The 22,744-nt window shown below is 37.4% G+C and overlaps 1 protein-coding gene across 2 annotated transcripts; it reads right to left on the minus strand.

Moving 5' to 3' along the window:
- Nucleotides 1-350: 350 nt before the first annotated feature.
- LOC119784693 (MICAL-like protein 2) lies at nucleotides 351-22,105 on the minus strand. Of its 2 annotated transcripts, XR_005280963.1 has the most exons (17): nucleotides 21,748-22,105; nucleotides 18,470-18,518; nucleotides 13,119-13,260; nucleotides 12,852-13,039; nucleotides 11,687-11,814; nucleotides 9,749-10,441; nucleotides 9,451-9,656; nucleotides 6,705-6,768; nucleotides 6,073-6,191; nucleotides 5,910-5,974; nucleotides 4,673-4,796; nucleotides 4,465-4,567; nucleotides 3,342-3,415; nucleotides 2,805-2,919; nucleotides 2,406-2,452; nucleotides 1,683-1,872; nucleotides 351-1,632 (listed from the first exon to the last, which is right to left on the minus strand). XR_005280963.1 is itself a non-coding variant. In XM_038286885.1 (16 exons), exons 1-16 carry the CDS (start codon nucleotides 21,888-21,890, stop codon nucleotides 1,796-1,798), a joined length of 2,337 nt encoding a protein of 778 aa, XP_038142813.1. In that variant the 5' UTR covers nucleotides 21,891-22,105; the 3' UTR covers nucleotides 351-1,795. The 2 variants fall into 2 exon arrangements, 1 of the variants encoding a protein (XP_038142813.1); XM_038286885.1 differs by having other exon boundaries at nucleotides 351-1,872.
- Nucleotides 22,106-22,744: the final 639 nt, after the last annotated feature.

The raw sequence follows: 22,744 nt of genomic DNA on the forward strand, positions 1-22,744 counted from the left end.
CATGCCCAGGTATTGTAGGGAGGTCATACAGGCACATGGAGGTCATACACAATACTGAGCCCCATTGGGACCTGTTTTAAGGACATTGCATCAAAGTTGGATCAGCCTGTAGTGGGTTTAATTTAGTGTCTGACTCCAAATCCAGGTTAATACATTTTATTTCCGTTGATAATTTTGTCATCAGCATATTCAACTTTGTGCAGAACAAATAATTCCATGATAATATTCCATTCATTGAAATCTAGGATGTGTCCCTTTATTTTTCTGATCAATGTTTAATCTGCAATTGCTCCAGTTTCACATGTAAATTTAATCAGAACCAAGTGAAATTTGACTATTTGACAACTGGATAAAAAACAAAAATTTATTTATGATACTATACAGTTAATACAGGATGAACATATTACAAACATACACATTTAAAGGTCCAATGTGGACCACATCTGGTGCTCTCCTAACTCACAAACGCTCGTTAATGAAATATCTGTAATTACACTCTGTAAAGGTCACAATACACATACCTCAAGCTTTTTATTGATGCAGCAGCCATAAACCGCACACATTTCCTCACAGATGATCACCAGAAAGATGAAATTAATAGTTTTAAGTTTACACCTTATGAACATATTTCATACTGCTATTTTGGTGGTTATGGCTTTGAATGAAACTCTTACACTTAATCAAAAATCACTGTGGTGATAAAGCCTTCTAAACAACTATTAGACATGAAGATTCTAAAGAAAAATCGATGCATTAAAATATTGAAAAAAAATCTATATTACAATTAAATCTTAGAATATTTATTTAATCAAGTCAAAATCCAAGATCATAAATTGCCCCGGGTTTCCCAACTTTTACCAGTATTGATCAGAGCAGTTAACTGGGGTATAAAGGTGTCACCATTTCTATCCCCATCCTTAAATAGAATAGTGTTCTATTTAAAATAGAACACTATTCTGTTTAAAGATCAGGGAAAACAAGTGAACATTTCATTTAGGAAATGCAGGAAATGAGTAAAAGTAAAAACTAACCAAGATTCGCACATATATAAAAAGAAATCTGAGCAATAACTGAAAAGCTTTCAATAAGCAAAACTTTGTTAAATGAGGCTCAACCTTACATCAAGGAAGATGGTAAAGAAGGTAAAAAAAATAAATAAATAAATCAGAGATCACTCTTAAGAGATCTGCAACAAGAAGTCACATCTTGGTGTGAACAAGTCTCCATGGCGAGCTAGCTAAAGATACCAGTGCTCATCTTTAGCAGGATGCTAGAGGCTATGGAGGATATTCTGTGATGGAGAATAAGAGAAATCCTTGGGCGACACTTTAATGGCATTTTTTTTTTGTAGAAACTGCTAACTTGAGCTAATTAACACTGCCTGACCTCAGAATTTTGTGTTCATGTATACAAAGTGCATTTAAATACATGATGCAAGCAAGAACTTACAAGTCATAAACCCAATGTATAAAAGCATACATTCGACAGATTAATAATAAAGGACATAACTAAACAACCAGAGAGCCAGAGTAAATGTCAAGATGATGAGGGAGTCATTACCCCTCCAAAATTGTATGTCTTGATGTTCATGTTTTTTTTTTAACAAGCAAATCATGAATGATGCAGCTGACAGAAGGAGGGGCACTTTTTAAGAAACAGACATCGATAAATATCTCTCTCTCTCCCGCCCACATAGGCAGGCAGCATCGTTGTCGTCCTGTGATCCAGAGGATGAGCACAAACACACTAAGCAGCAGAAACATCTAACGCAAACACGACTCTTTGCGTTTCAAAGTCATGCTTCCTTCTTGCCTCCCCAGCTGAAAAATTTGAATTTCTGAGACTTTCTCTTGGTTTTGTCCTTATTTACATCTGGGTGAAGAGGAGGGGAGAAAAAAAAATCAAAACAGGACTTAACAGACAGAATATAAAATATATATAAAATTTTGACATGAACTTTATGAATACATTAAAATGAAATGGTAATCTTTAGCCCACGTTCAGCATTTACTCGCCGACCTTTCACTGAATTTCAATAAATCTCAATTTCAGCTCTGCCTTCCCAATCATGAATTGCAAATGACCAACAAGGTTTCCAAAGGTCTCAAATTAACCAGGTGCATTAAACATTTGTCTGACGAAGATGCAGGGAGAGTATTTTTTGTTATTGGATTCTTTTTTCCATTTAGCTACATTAAGTCAAATTAGATGAAATCATCACCCAGAAGCTCTCGTAAAAATGTGCCACAAGTTCATACAAACTTTCTAGTTTTTTCCACTTCAGTTAGACGTGCAAACACTGGAAAATTCTGTATTTGCTCATTTAGAAGCCAAATTAATGATAGCAACGATGAGTTTTTGATCAACAATGAGCATAATGTAGGGGTGGGGGTGGAGACACTTACTGAAACTCATCATCATCTTGTTTAGCTCCTCATCCTCCTCTTCCTCCCTGTGCAAAGATAAATACAAGAACAAAGAGCAAATAGTTTAAAAACCATCTCCTGCCTTTAAGGGAATTCATGGTTAATTGTACTTTGTAAAAGTGTGGTGAAGTATCTCTATTTGTTTAAATAAAAGATGCATGGCTTTCAAAACTCCGAAAATGAAAACCTACAAATAAAAGCATGCCTTTGAATCAAAAAATTAATAAAAACAATTTTCTTTTAGGAATTACAGCAACTGGTGTTTTGGGGTACACCTCTACCAGCTTTGAACATTCACAGAAATATCTCATTGAATACTAGCTTGATGATTTAAAGATGTATTTACTCTTCATGGCGATAAAACTAAGAAAAAAATACCTCAGCCTGTCTTCATCCAGACCATCTATTATTGCATTTCTGTCGTTGACAATCTCTAACAGTTTGTCCATGAGCTGCTGTTCTCTCCGTTTGTCCCGACTTGTTTTCAAGTGTTCTGTAGAAAGAAAGTTATTTTGGTCAGACATCAGAGCTCCGGTTATCACTTAAAGGTATAGAGGAAGATATTAACAAATGTTTGAAAAGACCCGCCCTCTCCAACCCTGTACCATTTCTGAGAGGGAACACCTATTAAACATGTCTGAGAGCGTGCAGGAGGACATTTCTCCTTGTGCACGCTCTGTTTAAAAAGTTGCTGTTTACGTCGCTCATACAAGCTTACTTTCCAAAAGAAGATTTGAAATTTTTCCTCTGTGTCAGACTCACCACCGGTAAGTGAAAATGTGGACAAGCACATAGAATGGCCTTACATAAACATATCACTAGAATGATTGACAATTAGCAGGACCTTTTATTTTGATGATCCACCAGGAAAGAGAACATCTTCCATTGTATCTTTAATGCTGTGCTGAAACTCACCTGGTTTGTCCATCAGTCTTCTGAGCTCCTGCTCCACACTTGGTTGCTCTTCTTCCAGTTCCTGAGTTCTTCCTCTGTTGATAAAAAAAAGAGGGAAAAAAAATAACTTATTTTAATCAACTGGTAAAAAATTTCTGTTTTATTCCAAAAGTAAGAAGTTATAAAAATTCAATACTATATTGTAAACATCCTGTAATTTTTTTCCCCATGATTTTGTTGAATAGCCATTTAGAAGAAATCAGCTCTAAGCGTTGTTTATTTGATGTAAATACTGTGTAGCATTTCTTTGCCCCACAGCAAAGCCAGAAGTGATGGTGGAGGTGCTGAAACTTCCCGTATTACCATTAAAAGTTGCACATTTCACCATGACAGAGTGCTGGTGAAGATTTTCCAGCTCTAACGGAAAGTCTGGCTGTAACTACAGAGAAAGTTTGATTCCTGGCACATGATTGATCTGACTTTTATCAATGAGTGAAAGTTAAACATAGATATAATTTGGTCAGACTACATCTAATGGTTCTCGTTTGGCTTATTTCAGCATCACAGCTCTATGTCTCATGGTGTCTTGGTTGCTAAGGAACAGAAGTTACACTGAGCTAAGTGAGGGAACCTCTGGTGATGCTGGACTGGAGGGGAAATTCTGTTTTGTTTTTTTTGTTTTTTTACAGAACTGTTATCCTTCGACTGATTTAAATAATGAACTGCAGCACTAAACTTGAAAGAAAAGCATCTAAAAGTTCATTAGTAGGAGCTTTTCAGGGGCTCCGCTACAACAGACCCTTGTGTTTTAAATGTCATATTTTTATCTGCTATATAAACAGTTATTTTTCATACATGGTCTTCTAAGGGTTAACAGCAAAGAGCTTGTTAGTTTCCAGAAATTCTAAAGATTTGTCCCAAGGCTAAAATTGTTATCATGAACAACATACTGGTCCTAACTTCTGCTAGTTCAGGGTGGTCAGTGGGAGAGGGTCAGCTGCCTTGTTCCTCGCTGTGGGACAGAGGAGGGAGGACACTGGGAACTCAAACTGTTGACCTTCTGGCCACAAGTCTGTTCCACTAATTACTGAAAGCCCATTTTCTTAAAGTGTGCGTGTGTGTGGGTGGGTGTGTGAGTACTTGCATGTAAACAAGCTCGGACTCACGACGCATGGCCACCTGCTTGTTTTTGATCAAGGTGAACCACTCAACCATAAGCTCGTCCATAACAGTGTCGTCGTCGCCCTCTGTTAAAAAAAACAAACAAACCACACATTCAGGCAGTAAAACACTAGTTGTCTTAACTCTTCCTTTGTAAAGTCTAATCTTTATTCTGAGAGCCTTGATCTCACCTTCCTCTTTCTTGCGCAGCCTCAACTCCAGCTCCACTCCCCTCCTTTCCAGTTCGTTCAAATTGTCTTCAATCTCCTTAAGCTCCCGGATGATGTCCTCTTTGGGGATGTAACCTGGTTTTGTCTGCATATGATGCACACATAGAATAAGAACTCATGCTGTATCAACCGAAAAGTTATTGAAAGAAGTGTGAACCATAAAACTTAGTAACAGCAAAACTGCCCTCATAATTTACCAGTTTATTCCAGTTTTTGTTTTTCAAATTCTGTAGACATTTTGGGGGGAAAAAAGTAATTCAAGTATTTATAAATAATGTGAAACTTTTAGATGGTCAATGAACCCATTTTAAACATGCTTATTTAAAGCACACTGTATTTAAAACACACTGTAAAGGCAACAGGTAATGCCACTGTTGGCTGAGAACATTATTCTCTAAATGAAGTGAATATAGAAATATTCAGCAGCTTCTGCTGTATAAATCCCTGTTCTTAAAGAGGCTCGATTAAGAATTTACAAAAGAAATCTGGACACATTTTATTAACAGCATGGTAATAATTAATTCAGTTTATCACCATTTTAGTTTAGCCAACAATTTTCTTTCTGGTGAGTATGAAACAAAACTGCAGTCACGTTTTTAAAGTTTTATATGTATAAATCTTTTTTTCAGCTTATTAACTGTCATTACACTGTCACAAGTACAGAGCAATGAAATGAAGTCTTTGCATTTAACCTATCCCTTTGGGGAGCAGTGGGCTACCATTGTGCAGCGCCTGGGGAGCAGTGTGGGGTTAAGAGTTTTGCTCAGGGACCCAGAGTGACAGTCTGTGGGTGGGGGGCTTGATCTCAGAACCTCAGGATTCCAAGCGCACCACTAGGCCACACTCCCCTACTTCTGTATTTGTTCTCTTTATTATTATTTTTTTTCTTGTTTTCTTTTTTGTGTTATTTTTTGTTAATGTGTGTTTTTCTTTTACTTTGTTTACATGTTGGCTTGTTTCCTTTTTCAGCTAAATTCCATTTCCTTCCTACAACATTAGCATAGAATAATCCTTTACTGCCCCACAGTGGGGAAATTTAGGTGCATCGGCAGCAAGTAAGGGAAAGGTTTAGAATAGGAAAAAATACTGTCCAGTGATTATAAATGGCCGAAGTGTGCCACTACGCAAGATAACTTGAAAAGCTGACAAAATGCATACCTATATTAATTTATAAAACTGTGTGCTTTAAGGTGAATACCTTAGAGACCTTTGACTCCATCTTTGTGCCATTCATTATTGGATCTTTAGGGCCATTCTGGAATCCTGAAAAGAAAGACATCAATTCCAAAAACATTAATTTAACATTGTTAACTCCATCGTAAAATGAACCACAATCTCATTCTATTTAACTATGGTGTTACCCTTTGGTGTAGACACAGAAACGCTTGGGCTGCCTGCAGGAGACCCACCATGGGGCTCTGAAGGTTTGGGGGCTCCAATACTCCACGATTTAGTGGAAGACTGTGAAGGACTTGCTGATCTGTGAATAGATAAGGTTACAATTATGCAAAGATTTAATCAACCTCATTTCATCTGGCCTTATCCATCCCCATTCTGCTACAGTCCTTTAATTTATAAAAGTGGATGAAACGGCAAGGAAGGGAGGGAAATTCTGAGGGATGAGCATATGCTGCACCACAGAGAACTCCACTCTGTCCCGACACCATTTGGGGCTGACATGCATGTGGCGGAAGAGAAGAGACTGAGAGCTCTCACTTCAAATGATGTCTCAGCCATTTGGACAAGCAGCAGGTTCAGGCTTCCTGTGGGAGGGTTGTTTGGAAAGATGGATGGAGGACAGGAGGTGTAGATAGCAGAAGAGGAGGAAAACAAGATCTCCAACAATTAATGTCCCATGTCAAAATGCTGAGAGCTCACATTGATGCAAACACTGTTGTTAGAACCAGATGGAAATGAGCCAAAAAGAGCAAACAAGGTACCATCAAAAGATAAAAACGTGTCAAAAGAAAATGTATGTCAATATAACTCTTACTTTGTTTCTTTGGAGACAGGCTTGAGTTTTGACCTCCAGTCTGCAGGAGATTCGTTTTCTGACACTGTAAATGACAAAATAAATTTGTTTTTTTACCCCTTCTTATCTTTTTTACACCACATATATGACTCTAAAGCTAAAGGTTTCAGGTCCAGCACCCCTGATGGCAAAAAGTTACACAATATTGCTTTGAAATGAGAAAGTCTTGTTTGTTCAAATGGGGGTTCCTCAAGGCTCCACTTTCAGGCCCCTTTTATTCAACATCCATACGATTATCCTATCAGGGTTAATACGGCAATCCCAGTGTTGATTTTACTACCATCAACTATCCTTTAGAAACCCTGCCTAGCTCAGACACGTGAGAACTAAAACATATTTTATGATATGCATGCTGATAAAATTAAACAGAAAAAATTTTTTTATTTAAGCAAGACAAGTTTAATTGAAATTAAAAAGTCCTTTTTAAAAGGGACCCTTGGGTCGCACAAACACAAAATCTCCAGTGAGCTAACGTCGGACCAGATGACGAGTCTCAGAGCCAAAAGAATTGAGTCCATTTATGAAAAAGTAAACAACTGTCTGGTAAAACGGCTTGCTGCATGAATCTTTTGCCCGAGTAGAAAAAGTGGCCTCAGCAGTATATATGTTTTAACTGTACTTAGGGGATCCAGATGTCCGGCTTTAGGCCGGACAGTCCAGATTTTCATTTTGATGTCCAGCGCCACATCCAGCCAGACACATATTTGTCCTCCTTTATGAGGCACGAGGCTTGAGGAGCAAAATTATTTCCATTTTTGCATCGACTAAAAGTGGACCAGGAGATTTTCAGTGACTCGCCCACAGCCAAAGGGGTGAACTTGAAGACAGGTCTGCTGCACACTCACAGACATAAAGACAAGTTCCCAAAAGACTGCAGAACTTTTTAAAAAGCTATACTTTTTAAGCAATTGAACTTGCTTTTTACTATCTATTTAGTTGTTTAAATAAAATGTTTTTTTTATGATGCATGTTACCAGTTAAAAGATTTTATTTTAATATTTAAGTCCACACGTGTTATGCTTTGTGGCATTCTACACATCTACCTTGTATTGAGTAAATACGAACTCTGGGAACAAATAATTTTTTTATTTTTCATTAATATTTCCTATTCAGCTACACAAGCAGCCTCTTTAACCACTAAAAATTTTACTATAAATGAGAGTATGCCAGATTCTTATGTAAACCATAGTAATTTATTGATATGCCGCACTGATATGCCACCCTAATTGTACTTGATGTTTTATGTTGAACAGCAAATGTTAAACTTTGAAAAGCCATATATATATATATATATATATATATATATATATATATATATATATATATATATATATATATATATATATATATATATATATATATATATATATATATATATATATATATATTAAATATATAAATTGTTATCATATTCAATGGAAGGAATTTGACTTTAATGCTTATGTTTTGTTCACATTTCTAAAGAAGTTAAAAGACAAAATAAAAAAACTGCTTCTAGATCATAACTTTACTAATGTAATGGCTAAAGAGCCTAAATATTTCTACTGTTGTGCTCATATGCTCGTTTATTCAATAATTTAGGAGCAAAGGGTTTGTTTGTTTTCTATTAATAGGCTGTTTTTCTGTTACAATATGGTTTCAATTAAAATGTGTGTGTACAAGATTCCAATTTTAAGCCGAATCCCACCACAAATAAAAAAATAATCCTGATTCATTTTTCAGTAGGCTAGATTTTTATAATGCATATTTCAAAAAAGTATTAACACAGCGTTGGCTGTGGCTGAAGTAAATAAATAAATAAAGAAATAAATAAATAAATAAATAGATGATGATTTTCAACATTGCAGAAAACTACCTGAAACCTATGATGTCATTTGAACAAATTTCCAAAACAAGACTGTTAACTGCACCTCACCTAGTTTAAATATCATGTGTTTTTTTTAGATTTAATTTAAACCTCTTAACTTTTTGCTTTTATGTGATGCTTAATTTTATGTGATGTTTTTTAATGTGTTTTGACTCCTTTGTTTTTCTGTAAAAGTACATTGTAAACATAAAGGTATGAATGGTTCTTTACAAATAAATCTGTCTTGTACCAACAAATGGTGCTCAGCTATATTTTGCCTTGCTAATGCCCCAGGAAACGCTTCAATCAAAGATGTTTCAGAGTCTACAAGGCAATAGTTGATTTTTATCCCATTTCATATTTCTAACATAAGGATTAACACCTCACAACTTGAGGTATTTTGGAGGATTTTCACAAATTTTTGAAAAGACTCGCCCTCTCCAGTTTTAGAAAAAAGAATTCCTGCGAGGGAACACCTATTAAACGCGTGCGAGAGCATGCACGAGCCCATTTCTCCTCATGCACGCTCTGTTTAAATGTTGTTGTTCGCATCTCTCATACAAACTTACTTTCTAAAAGAAGATTTACAATTTTTCCACTATGTCAGACTCACCAGTGAGTAAAAATGGGGACGAGCACATAGGACGGCCTTATGTAAACATATGACCAGAATGATTGACAATTAGGACCACTTATTTTGATGATCCACCCGGAAAAAGAAGATCCTCCACTATACCTTTAAGAGCTAAATCACTTTGTGAATTTATAGGAGTAACATGCATCCATATCCCGAAAATGACATCTGTATGTAATATAACAATAACTCAATGTTGCCCATTATATAAGAGAATCTGGTTTCACCTGAAGTGTTGGGTGAGGTTTTGGGAGGTGTTAAGCTTCCCTTCTCTGGTGTCTTTTCTTTGGTCCGACTGATCCAACTGGTGACCTTTGGTTTTTCAGGCTCTGGAACCTGAAGATCAGCCAGAAGAGTCGGATCTGGCTTCAGCTTCACCTTCGCCCTGACGGCCCCAAGTTCCTTCTTCGGTGTTTCTTCTTGAGGCTGAGCTCTGAACACAAGATAAAAAGTACTGTAATACCATTCTTTACCAAAAGAGGTCAGGCTTTAGCTGGAAACAACTCTCTTTCTAATCAGACTTACTTGCTAGTTTTTCTGAGAGAAGCATTTGTCCATGATGGTTTGTTGTTGTTGTTGTTGTTCTCCTCAGTAAGTTTCTTGGAGATGAAAGCTGCCGCCGATGCTTTTGTTTTATCATCATGCTCTTTAGTGTTTGTGCCCACTTTGCCACCAGCGGTTGTTTTAGCTGCACCCTTGCCTTTACCTACATCTTTACCTACATTGATGACCATGGTTACAGTCTGACCTGGCGACACCTCCTGTCCCTTAACAGTAGTCTGACCTTTATTTATAGTTGTGCTAAAAACTGATGTATTTTTTTCCTCTACCTTTGTCTTAGTATCCGACTCTAAAAACTTCATCCTGGACTCCCATGTCTTGGTTGCATTGACAGAGGTCTGAGGAGCAGCTGTGGGCTTGGTGCTGATGCTGCTCGTAAAGGTAGAGTCACTTGATGCAGCTGGTTTGGACACAGAAACTGAGGGGCTCTCTTTAACAACAGAATTAGGAGCTCGGGCGGAATGAGAGGAAGGGGAAGTAGAAAATGAAGTGGAGCCATTTGGAGAAGAGCTGGGCTTCTCAGTCAGCCATGTCGGACCAAGTCTGGACGGCGTCTGAGCCGAAGTGACCGCAGTGGATTTGCTCGGATCAGGTTTAGAAACATGAGTGTTTGCGGAAAACCCCCCAAACGGAGAGCTTGTGTTCGTTGAGAGCGACCTGGAATACAGAAAGGCAAACATGGTTTCACACACAAAACTATTTGAGATGACTTCCAACCTACAGATTTAGTCTGCTCTTTTTTCTGGGTCACACTTAAATCTTTCTGATCATCAAACTAATCGTCAGATGGTGCTTAAATTTGTATACAACAAAAAGGTTTTTTTTTTAATTATTATTTCATTTTAGAAGGGAAACCAGCTATACAAACAAGCTAGCCCAGTATGGAACAGTAATCATCTCCTTGGCAAATCCAAAATGAACTTTAATGGAGCTAATTTAGTCTGGTTTCATTTTGCTGTATTAACAATGAGCTCTAAGTTTACTTAAATGCAACCTGTGTGATGACATGTATTAGATTAAAGGTTCTCAAAAAGAAACACATCATGATCTGATCTTGGAAATGGAAAAGCAGGTTAGAAACATTGATCATTCTGGAGCGGCTTAATAAAACCAAATAATCGTTAGTTGCAGCACTAGACCAGATCACTCAGAGAGCGCATTAATAACTTATCAAAAAAAAAAAAAAACACAGAATATTAAAAAAAATAAATAAATCAAAACGCACATGGCACAGTTAAAATTAGAGCTGATCATTTAACAATGAGAAACAGGCTCCGCAAAATAGGATTCTTTGTTACAGTAAAAACCATTATTGAAAAAATAAAAATCTGTCTTATATTTTCCTAAAAGAAAAAAAAAAACAAGATGATATTCAGTAGACTGGCGAGACAAAATTAAACACTATTTTGAGCCCATTTACACCTGAAGTCAAACATGGCAGAAGTATCCTGCCAGTAAATCCTGAAACAGAATATTCGGCCAGCAGATTAGGATTTTGGGCTCAAGCCCCAAAAACAAATCAAGACACAATTTACACCACTTCTGTACAATCATTAGGGCTAGCTGTTGTTGAGCACAGTAAGAAACACCCGTTGCTTTCCAACTTAGAATGGGAGGATGGTTAAATCAGTGCCTCCCAATGCCATCCCAGTCAGTTTAAACTGGTTACTATGATGAAACAGATGGATACACTTAAAATAACTAAAGGCATCCATCATGGGTTCTAGTGCAGTGCAGTGGAGAAATAACCACAGCTGACCATGTTAACAATTCATTTAACAATATCAACTAATCCAAAGAGTTTAAAACTCTCCTCTAAAATTCTCCTTTCAAGAAATCTTTATATCGTTTATTGTGATATAATGAAACACAGTGATGGATTCTCTTATGAAGTGTCCTTACTTTGCACAGTTCCTGTGATAGAGCTTTCCGTCCACTAGATGTCGCTGTACTAGGTGGACATGTTTGTTACATGAGGCACATTTGTTGCTTAATGTTCCTGCTTGGTGAGATTTTGCAACATGAGCATCCTGAAAGAGAGGAAGAAGGCAAAGAGGAGGAACTTCTATGAGAACTCATGAACAGGAATGTGGCCTTTTTTGGAAATAGCATTTTTTTGAAGACAAGTTAAAAATGAGTTATTTAAATCCTTTAATATAGATATCAAACTGTTGCTTCGCAACATCTCATGATGAGTTGATAATTATTTATTTTTTTTAAGTAGTGAGGAAAATAAGTATTTGAACACTCTGATGGATGAGAAGCTGGTCAATGACCTTAAAATAGCTGGGACCACCGTTTCCGAGGTTACTGTTGGTAATACACTAAGACATTATGGTTTAAAATCATGTAGGGCACTGCAGGTTCCCCTGCTTAAACCAGCGCATGCCAAAGCCCGTCTTAAGTTTTGCAATGACCATTTGGATGATTCAGAGGAGTCATAGGAGAAGGTCATGTGGTCAAATGAGACCAAATTAGAACTTTTTGGTAATAATTCCACTAACCGTATTAGGAGGAAGAAGAATGGTGAGTACCATCACAAGAACACCATCATGTTCTGTTTTTTGTTTTTTTTCTGCACATGGGACAGGGCAACTGCACTGTATTAAGGAGAGGATTACCATGTATTGGGAGATTTTGGGTAACAACCTCCTTCCCTCAGAGCATAAAAGATGGGTCGAGGCTGGGTGGCCCAACATGACAATGACACACAGCCAGGATACCCAAGGAGTGGCTCTGGAAGAGGCATAACAAGGTTCTAGCGTGGCCTAGACCTAAACCCAATCGAGAATCTTTGGAGGAAGCTCAAAATCCATGTTTCTCAGCAACACCCCAGAAACCTGACTGATCTAGAGAAGATCTGTGTGGAGGAGAGGGCCAAAATCCCTCCTGCAGTGTGTGCAAACATGGTGAAAAACTGTATCAACAAATAAATACAACAACCGATTTCTAAGTGGGAGAAATTGCAAAATAGTTCGGTGTTCAAATACTTATTTTACTCGCTGTATAGACCTTTCAGAGTTAAGGTGAAAAGTGACCAGAATCCAAAAGCAGAATGAACTTTTACCTGTGTTGAATTTCTGATCTGTTTAGGTGAAGGAGACGGCTTTGAAATAATCGCAGAGCGGGGAGGGCTGTTCTCTCTGGCGGGTTTAGATCCAGGAAACACCTTAGCCGTCACCGCCTGGTTCTTCTTGCCTGCAGGTTCATTGGTGGCTGGCTCAGCTGGACGCTTTATACCTGCCATTCCACCAACTGGACAAAGATGTGAGCAGAATGAGATGAGAGGAGCCAGAAATGTAGATAGATGCAATGATGCAGGATTATTACTCACTAGGGGAGCGTCCATGGAAGTAGTTGTAGTATTGAGAGACATAGGTCAGGATAGAGAGGCGATCGGGAACCCTAAGAGCCACCATGTCTTCTGCGTCCAGCAGAGCAGGAATTCCTAGTTGTTCTTCTGCAACACTGAAGGCCTGCAAATAGAAAAGCAACAGACTGTTGATGATTTTCTTTTATTATAATGGTTAAAAACAACACTAAATAAAAAATATTACAAAGAAAGCTAAATTTATCAGCCCTTCATGTACTCCTTGGTAAAGCGAGAAACATGCTCCTCGGATACAACTTTATTTGCTTATTCACAATTATATCTTCCCAAATTTATGTTAACTGTATGTTAGCCTGTCTATGCTTTGAACCACATAAAACAAATTCTGATGTACCAGCATAAATGTGATGGGGTTTTATCACACTCCTAAAAAAAAAATAAAAAATTTTCCAGCATGCCTGTTGTTTCACAGTCTGTTTTGTTAGCAGATCATGCAGAACAAAAGGCAATGAGCAGGACAAGTTAAGGAATTCGAAAGGTTGACTATCACCTTTTATATGGAAGTGAAACAAGCTGAGGCGTGCCAGTTACCAGATTCATAACCTGATCAGGAATCAGATCAGAAGTGGAGCTAAGGAAACTCATCATTGCTTTGTTCTTCAAGTTTATAAAAAGTTCCTAATTAAAAACAGTAAAATTCAACAGCCAGAATCAGATAAAACGCTTTTAGTTTGGCAATAAGCAGCTTTTTGAATGTCCATTGGTGTCTGGCTCAAATAGATGTTTTGGAATATATATTAACATTAAAAACACTAGAACAGATTTAATTTCTGCATTTGTTGGGGAACCTCCCACTGGCTGTGCTGAATGTTTGAAAGCATCACCAAAACTTCATCATTGTTTCAAAGTTGATGAAAAGAACAAAACAGCAAGGTCTGGTTAAATACTTTTATGTCAGTTTAGAGGTAAGAATGGGTTAGAACATGCCAGAGAAAACCTAAGACTGACAGGAAGATGTTTAATTATGTAACATTAAAATGGCTCCATGTTGCCAGGATGATGCTCAGTTCAACGTCAGCTGTTGATTTTATCTATAAAGTTTTTACGGTCTACTTTCTGCTGGTACTTTGACCTCAACGGTGAGTAACATTTATGTGGGATGAATTCCCTCAGGGAGAAGGACAAAGTCTAATTAGTCATTTCCTTATTCCCTAAAACACAAAAAAATAAGTTTTAGGTTTTTAATGAATCTGCAGTTTGGAATATGCACACCATGCTGCATACTCTGTAAAACCACTGTGGCTTTAATCAGGGGAGAAAGGTGAAGTCTGTGCAATCAGCATTGATATGTACAGATTTTTATCAATGGCATGGAGTACAATTGGCTGCCCTGCTCTATAGCTAGAATCAACTTGGAGCAGATAATACATAAATTGATTACTTTATTACTAAATAATTGGATAATATTGACTCATTTGATTCATTGTTTCTGGTTGTCAACTGCATCAGTATATCATGCTGTGTTTCATAAAATGACATTTGTTGTAAATTTGGGCTTTACAAATAAAATTAATTACATTTTTATTATTCTAAGAAAAAAAGTATTTATAATAATATCCTAAATTCCCATAATTTAAGCACTTAAAAATCAATAAAAATACAAAATTATGGATTTGACCATTTTTTGGTAAAGAAAACAACAAAGATTACACAATCAATATAGCTAAAGCATAGTTTATTATGTTTAAACTCAAATTATGTTTTTGAGTTGCATCATAGATAGAAGTTAGATCTATTGCAATAGTCCTTCCGATATAATGATAATAACAATACATTTTAAATGTAATGCACTTTAGTTTTAAAACAAATCTCAAAGCAATACAGTCAATAAAAACATGATAAATTAAGGACATTAAAATGAATGTTAAGATACACCAAGTTTAAAGTGAAAAAGCGTTTAAAAAGATGTTTTAGAAACTTTTCAGCAAGAGGGTTGACTTTGAAATAATTAAACAGATGAATACATTTGAAAAAAATAAAATAAAATGAGACATGTTGGTATGATCGGCTCCGGGTGCTTTTCCACAATTTTGTATTCTACATTGTATAAACTTTTAAGTGTAAGACAAATGGACTGAGAGTGAAAAACATGCATACATGCATACAAATTAGCGGGTGGTAAGTCAGACATTTTAAATTGATCATTGTGCTTTAATCTGTCAGACAAGCTAAGGAGTATCATCCGTGCTGCTGGGTCTTGTTTGGTCACGTAGCCCAACTGACGTGGAGCGGTGCTCATTCTGCCTGACCACAGATGGATCATAGCAGCAGGGGAGAATAACCCGGAATCGTCCGGTACTGCGCGCTCAACTGTGACAAACTCTGCTCTTCCAGCAGCGCTTGTGCAGAAATGCGTCTTTGTGCGCAGCTATAGTCTGCCCTTTATGCTCCACACTGATGGTTCGCTCTTAGCAGTATGGCTCTTCCATCACTACTTAATAAATTATGTGGCTGATCATCCTCTGCCAAACATAAAAAAATCCCTTCGTCTGACTATTAAGATTTTATTTGGATACAATTCATACGATTCATTTTGGTAGAAATTAAAGAATGTTTAGTATTACCTCTTCTGAACTGGAAGAAATAAAATCTTAATAGTCAGACAAAGGTATGCATGTATGCTTGATTTTCGCTCTCAGTCCTATTGTTTTACTTGTGATAAATGTTTATACAATGTTCATTGCATTCTGTTTATTTTTGGATAAAAAGCCATGTGAAAAGGTACATAGTTCTTTGAATATTTCTCTCTCATAGTTCCTGTTTCTATTTATATAAATATGATGCAAAGGTTTCCTTGTATTGTCAAAAAAACATGTTCTATGTTTCCTTAGATTATGTCAACATTTTAGTTAGCATATTCATTCAGTTTAGGTCTGGATTGGCATGGCACCACGAGGCAAATATGTACATTCTCTCTATGTTGTTTTATCAAAAGCCTGTGAATTTAAATCTAAATTCTCAGAAATAAAGCCAAAATTGCCATAGTAGAAAGAAGAATGTTTTTGTTCTATGCTTTTTTTGGAGCAATGAAGATTTTACTGATCTGTGTAATGCATAATTCATAGCAGATCAGGAAGTATTTGCTTTTGAATGTTATTGTACATTTTGTTAGCTTGCCTGTCTGCTATATTAACCAATATGATGTGTTGAACTAGATCTGCTATTTTCACTGCTTTTGTGACACACTTTTTTATAAAGTAGGGCATTAATTCATAAAAAAAAGTGAATTCTATAAATCAAAGTTTTCTGCCCAACAGCAATGATGAACTGCACGGCAGCATTCTATACCCGGCAGTTGTAGTATCTAAGCAAGAGCTGTCAGTCTGGTAAAGGATCTGGTTGTTATTCAAAATTGTAAATGTTAACTTTTTTTTTCAAAATGAAACTGAATGAAACTAGACTAAAAGATTAAGTTGACTAAAACTATCACATATCAAAATGACTCAAATGCAACTAGTGACTAGGCGAATGGCTATACATGCCGTTACCCAAATGATCGTGGGCAGATCCTATGCAGGGGTTAGGAACTTCAGGGGTCGCTTAGATAACTGAACTACCAATGGGGACCATCCAGCTTCCTCTTAATGACTCCTTCCTTACTGCCAGCACCATTTGGATAGCTCCTTTCACATTTGGCTTCAGTGTCCTTAGCAATGCGCCTGACTCAGATGGAGAACACATTTTAACTTTCTGTTGTATTTCTGTTGGATTGACAGCTCAGAAGTTGGTTAAAATCCAACTTCCAAATAAAACCAGGAAACAAAAAAGGAATTTAGCTAAGCCTCTAGCACTTTGAGTTATTTCTAGTTATTTTTATAGTACCGTAGTTATTTTTTGCTCTTGGTCTTAAACAAAAATACATAATCAGCTAAATATCCAAACTATGTTAACAAAAAGTCCAACTGATCCAAATCACCCAGGTCACATCTTAGAGTCCATTTCTATGGGTGTACCATCAAGCGCCTCGCCATGTAGACTGTTTCTACAAGCAACTGTGAAAGAAGAGTCGCTCTCAGGATATCCACCATCTAGTGTGGTATTTTGACAGGATGCACCCTGCCAACTAATCTAATGGAGGAGTCTAGGTTTGATAGTTACCAGGAAATCGGTACTTGTCTGACCATATTGTATAGTATATAAAGTGGTGGAGGAAGAAATGGTAACATGGTTATTTGCCTTATATAGCACTTTTTCAAGCCAGGAGACTTGACCGAAACTCTTCACACTACATTCACTGATTCACACACAGTCATGATGGCAAGCTACACTGTAGCCACATCTGCCCTGGGGCTCACAGACAGAAGCTAGGCTGCCGTAAAATGCCCCACCGGGCCCTCTGATCACCATCAGTAGACAATGCAGTTGAAGTGTTTTGCCCAAGGACATGTCAACACTGAAAGCCGGAGCCGGGGTTTGAAACGACAACCCTCATGACAAACTTCCAACGCCACTGTTGCAGCTCGTGTGGTGTGTTCACTTTACTGCAGCTTGGCTCCTCGGATCTGAATGACTCAGTAAACTAGAGCATTTTCAAAAAATAACATGGCAAATTTGTTGTAATAGTTTGGAAAAGCTTCTTCCTTCTCCAACATGAGTGTGCACAAAGAGAGGTTAATAGTGATATGGGATGAGAGAGTTTGGCACCGTTGAGCTCGACTTGCCTTGACCTGGATGAATTGGAGAGACCAACAGCCAGGCCTTTTTGTTCAAGATCAGTCTATGACCTCACTAGTATGCTTCAGGGACGATGGTCAGAAAAATCCATAAATATGCTCTTAAGCCTTTGGAACAGCCTCTCCTGAAGAAATAAAGCTGTAATAGCTGCTAAATGGTATACCAACAATATATTGAACCCTATGGATTAAAAATGGCATGTCACTTTAAGTCCATATATGACTCAAGCGAATACTTTTGGACATATAGCGTAATTTAAAATTATCAAGGCTACTATTTATAAAAGAGAAAATTTTCCAGGTGCCTTTCATAAACTCCTTGCCAAGTTGGTTCCTTAGTGAGGAAAATGAGAGGAAAATTATCTAAATGGCTGCCTTGATAAGAGCTGATTAAACTGACTCTTAAAGCTACAGCACTTCCTTTATTATCTCTTTGTATACAAAACATTGGGCCATCCTTTATGACAGAGATTGTCTCCTCCCACAGCTGTTGAACCTTCAAAGTGGAAACATTATTTAACTGCAACAGCCCCCCATGTATTTTACCTAAACATGAAGATAGGAGGGTTTTTATAGGATTTTCAGGAATATTGGAGCTACAACTCTGGAGAAAACTCTTACCAGCTTGTTGTTCTCATAGACATCTTCTTTCTTCAGGGAATCAAAATTACTGCAAAAGAGAAAGTGAAAAAACAAAACATGAGAGAGAAAAAAAACAATCCCAGTCATCTTCATTAGTTGTGGAAAAGTTACATGTGTTGTTTAGACGTGCATAGTTTCATCGTTTCAAAATGACATGGCAGGGTGAGTGAGTCAGATTAGCTGTATGGCTGCTCTGTCACTGAACCCACGCTCCAGAACTGAAACCAACACAGAGCTCAGCCTGGATAAATCACACAGCCCATTGTTGAGCAACTCCAGCAATGCATTTAACCACCGTTTAGAGATTTAAACACATCTAAATTTAAATGTGCTGCAATACTGCGGTCTGGGAAGCTGAAATGAGGAATACTGGAGCAGTTTTATCTCTGCTTGATTGGGCGGTGCTGTTAAAGAAACAAAATCAAGCACAAACCAAGAAGGACATGGGCCAAGGTTCAATATGTGTTAAGTTAAGGCTCTTTAAAAGCTAAATAATTAATCCAAGACTAAACTCATGGAGAGTTTAATCATCTGCCAGCAATCTTCCGGATCTACCAAGCATAATATTTACATATTCCTCCCCTAATGAAAGCTGCTTCCTTTATAAAAATGTCTTCAGAATCTAGAGCTGATTTTTGATTTTTATTTCCCCAAAGATAAACAGAAGAAAGGAATGTGAGATATGCGTGACACTCAGGAAGCTACATTTTGCTCCCAATAAGGCAGATTTGTGAAGAACTTATAATCAAAGCTATTACTTTAAAAGAATTGTTCAATCATGGCACAGGATCCAATTTGAAAGATCACTAATGACTACAGATTAAAAGGGTTCACTAAAGCCTTTAAGTGAATAAAAATTGTGTCTTTTAGAAAATGTACTTTTCCTTAATTTCTGGTAAGATTTTTTTTATTGTATCACATTTTCTTTACCAAGTAAAGCTCTACATCTCTGTTTCTGGACTTAATACACATTATGTGCCCCTTTATCTTCGATTGCTGCATTACTGCAGTGTTTCATGGATAAAGTGATAAAGAAACGCAGGTTGCTTTAAATGAAGGAGACAGCTCTCGTGTTCTGTTGGCTCTGGTGTCTCATCTTACTCTATAGTTTATCTGTGTATTTAGGTGATTTAGGTGGTTTGCCGACCACTCAGTTGCAGTTATTAACTTGTCACTAAAGCAGGTATTGGTCCCTTTGGCAGAGAGGGCTGGAAATATAAATAGCGTCTCCAAGCTTGCAGCAGAAGGGAGGAGAAAGATTCTTGGTAGATCCCCGTGTTCACCGTGGTCTTCAATGTACATCGTAGACAAACACCAACTTATAATGTGGCATCTTAAATATTAACGGACTGTGGAAACGTCTCACTGGACTTCAATCAACATGGATTCTGTGCCTCTGGATCCTAGACTGCTTTGAATGCGTTTCAGATTTAGAGGCGTTATAGCTGTAATATCCAATTAAATTGAAGAATATTTCATTGATCTCAGGGGGAAACCAAGTGTTTTAACTCATTGTGCTTTCCTCAGTGAGGTGTAGATCTTGATGACTGTAGGGAGGGAGGCTCTCCTGCAGGGGTCAGTCTGGAGGAGCCTCTGACTGAAGACCCTCTGTAGTTGAACAACAGTGATGCTCGGGGTGGATTGTAATGTTCTTCATTTTATTAGCTTATTTTTTCTCCCCGGAAAATATAGGTCAGTGTTTTGTGATTCTGGAATTAAAACTAAAATCACAGTGAACACCTGTTTTTATTCCTACTTTTTCCTTCCACTAAACTTTTCATTAAGTACAGTATGGCCGTTGATTCTGAATTTATAGTTAATACGAATGGGTTGGCAGTGAATGGTTTGGTATTAGTTTCATTATTTTCAAAATGAACAGATAATTACTTTTACAAATAATCATCATACAAATTAAAGGAAAAATGAAATCATAGATTTTTTTATTTTACTTTCTTAACTCTGTCACTTATTGTTATTTTTATACACCTTTCTAAGGTCCACATTGTGTGACAACTTTTGCTATTACCTTTTGCTGCTGTAACACCACAATTTCCCCATTGTTGGGCAATAAAGGGATTTTCTATTCTATTCTAAATATAATCTCATTTCTTAAGACAAATTTATTATTTTCTTTAATAACCTAAATAAATATTTCACATTGATCAAAGTCGTTATTGTGGTTCAAATCTAATGAGGATATGTTGTAAACTATCCCTATGATGAGGTTTATATGGTTGAGCTGTACTTTCAGCAGATCACAGGTCCAGGGGCAAATCTAGATGGGGAGCCAGGGGTGGCCATGGTCACCCTCAGCCAATCTTTGGCCACCCCTACCATTTATTTCCCTCTGATACAGATGGTGGCAACAGTAATACTCTCAAGTGGAATATTCAAAACATTTTGATTTTTCATATATTAACAATTACTTGACAACAAAAACACTGTAGTTAATTATGGACATCAATATACTAACATAAAAAATAATAAGAGCAGAATTCAAGCAGAGATAGATTTTGTTTTTTATGGGGTAAAGAGAAATTTATGCGTCTCTGCAAGTCATCTAGGATTCTTCATTGAAATCATAGATAAATAATCAATTTATGTATGTATGTATATATATATATATATATATATATATATATATATATATATATGTATATATATATATATATATATATGTATATATATATATATATACACACTTGATATCAAATTTATGCAGACTGATTACTGATAAAAGTAAGTAAGCAATGACAATGGAAAAGATTTTCGCCCAAAACTCAAACCTCAAAGAATTTTATCCACCATACCTTTTATCTAAAAAGCATGGATGTTTGAATATATTAGTCTATTTGTTAGCAAAGGCTGTTGGAAAGTATAGTTTGTCTTTATTTAGAAAATATGGATGTTTTGCTTGTTAATTTTCCTATCGGAACAGTGGCGATTGACCGTAAGGTTCTAGTGCATATCTACTATCGGCCACCCCTCAGTCTACATTGGTTATTGCCTGGGCACCCTTATAAAAATTTCTAGCTACGCCTCTGTTGGACCCTGAGCTCCACTCAGTCCACAGCAAAACTTTTTCTACACACATTCCCCTCCAAATCCACACCGATTGGGTTAATTATCTCTAAATATTCCCTCTTTCATCTACCTAAGGCTGGAGACCCCACTGCTGTAGATGTTTGATGCGTAAAAACGCGCAGAGCTCCAGTGAATGCGGGCGCAGCTCATCGCTGGATCTCAGCGATACTCACATGAGGTCGGGTCTGTTTTTGTGGATGAGGGCACAGAAAGCCAGTCCGTCCCTGAAGGATGTGGTCATGTTGGTGATGGACACATCTCGGTAGCCCTCACATTGGATCCGACACCACTGCTGAAGAGCCTTCACGGCCGCCATACCGGAGCTCAGAACCCGCACAGCGCCCGGAAAGAGAACCGCAGATCGGCTGCGTGACCGAGGCCTCCCTCTTATGAACGGAAAACTTCAGGAAACTTTCCACGGACACGCTGGATCAGAAAAGTTGACAGAGCAGCGGGAATCACCCTCCTCCCTTCAGTGACAGTGGTGGAAATAACCTGGTTGTGACACCTGTGGAAGATCGGCTCTGACGTGGTGTGGGCGGAACTTTTTTTTTTTTTTAACTCTTTTTGTGTGGATCAGTTCCACGTTTAATACTAAGAGGCCACAGACCCTATTTTCAGACAGAATACATCAGTAATGCGCGTTTCTTTTAAGAAAATGTCTTAAAATCAATTTTAAAGGAAATCAGCAGGGATGGTCCCAAGCTGTATGGGGCCCGGCAGCGGAGGCCCCATGGGGGGCATGTCTTATAAAAGTAACTGTAAACATATCCTGCTTACCTTGATATTGGTTTGATTCTGTCTTCCATCCAGGGCCGGCGATTGCTATAGGCGAGCAAGGCAATTGCCTAGGGCGACAAATGTGTTGGGGGCGCCCTCTAGCGTCGCCCTTAGGCTTACTTCCCATTAATCATAGAATTAGAAAAAAAAGCGAATTAAACCGGTTATGAAGCGTCCGTCAGTTTGACTTAACCTTACGTATATATAAATAGCAAAATATGAACAAATAAATATACCACCGTTTTTTATTTATTTTTTCACATTTAAGAGAAAATCGGAAAAGATTCTGATCACTTTTCAAGCGCCCTCCAACCCGGAAGTCGTGACGTCAATCACTGCAGCATGTACACCAATATTTTGGAATGAAATTGTAAGCAAACAGATATTAAA

Source organism: Cyprinodon tularosa, unplaced genomic scaffold, assembly GCF_016077235.1.
Source record: "Cyprinodon tularosa strain WSP-4 unplaced genomic scaffold, ASM1607723v1 ctg231, whole genome shotgun sequence".
In the NCBI taxonomy this organism is placed as follows: domain Eukaryota; kingdom Metazoa; phylum Chordata; class Actinopteri; order Cyprinodontiformes; family Cyprinodontidae; genus Cyprinodon; species Cyprinodon tularosa.

Bases quoted from the DNA above. Each gene is read 5' to 3' on its own strand.
- LOC119784693 (XM_038286885.1), bottom strand. From the start codon at position 21,890: ATGGCGGCCGTGAAGGCTCTTCAGCAGTGGTGTCGGATCCAATGTGAG. The intron at 6,769-9,450 runs GTGAAACCAGAT...TGTCATTTACAG, and splicing joins AACCTCACCCAACACTTCAG to TGTCAGAAAACGAATCTCCT. The intron at 3,416-4,464 runs GCAAGTACTCAC...TTTTATCAACAG, and splicing joins GAGTCCGAGCTTGTTTACAT to AGGAAGAACTCAGGAACTGG.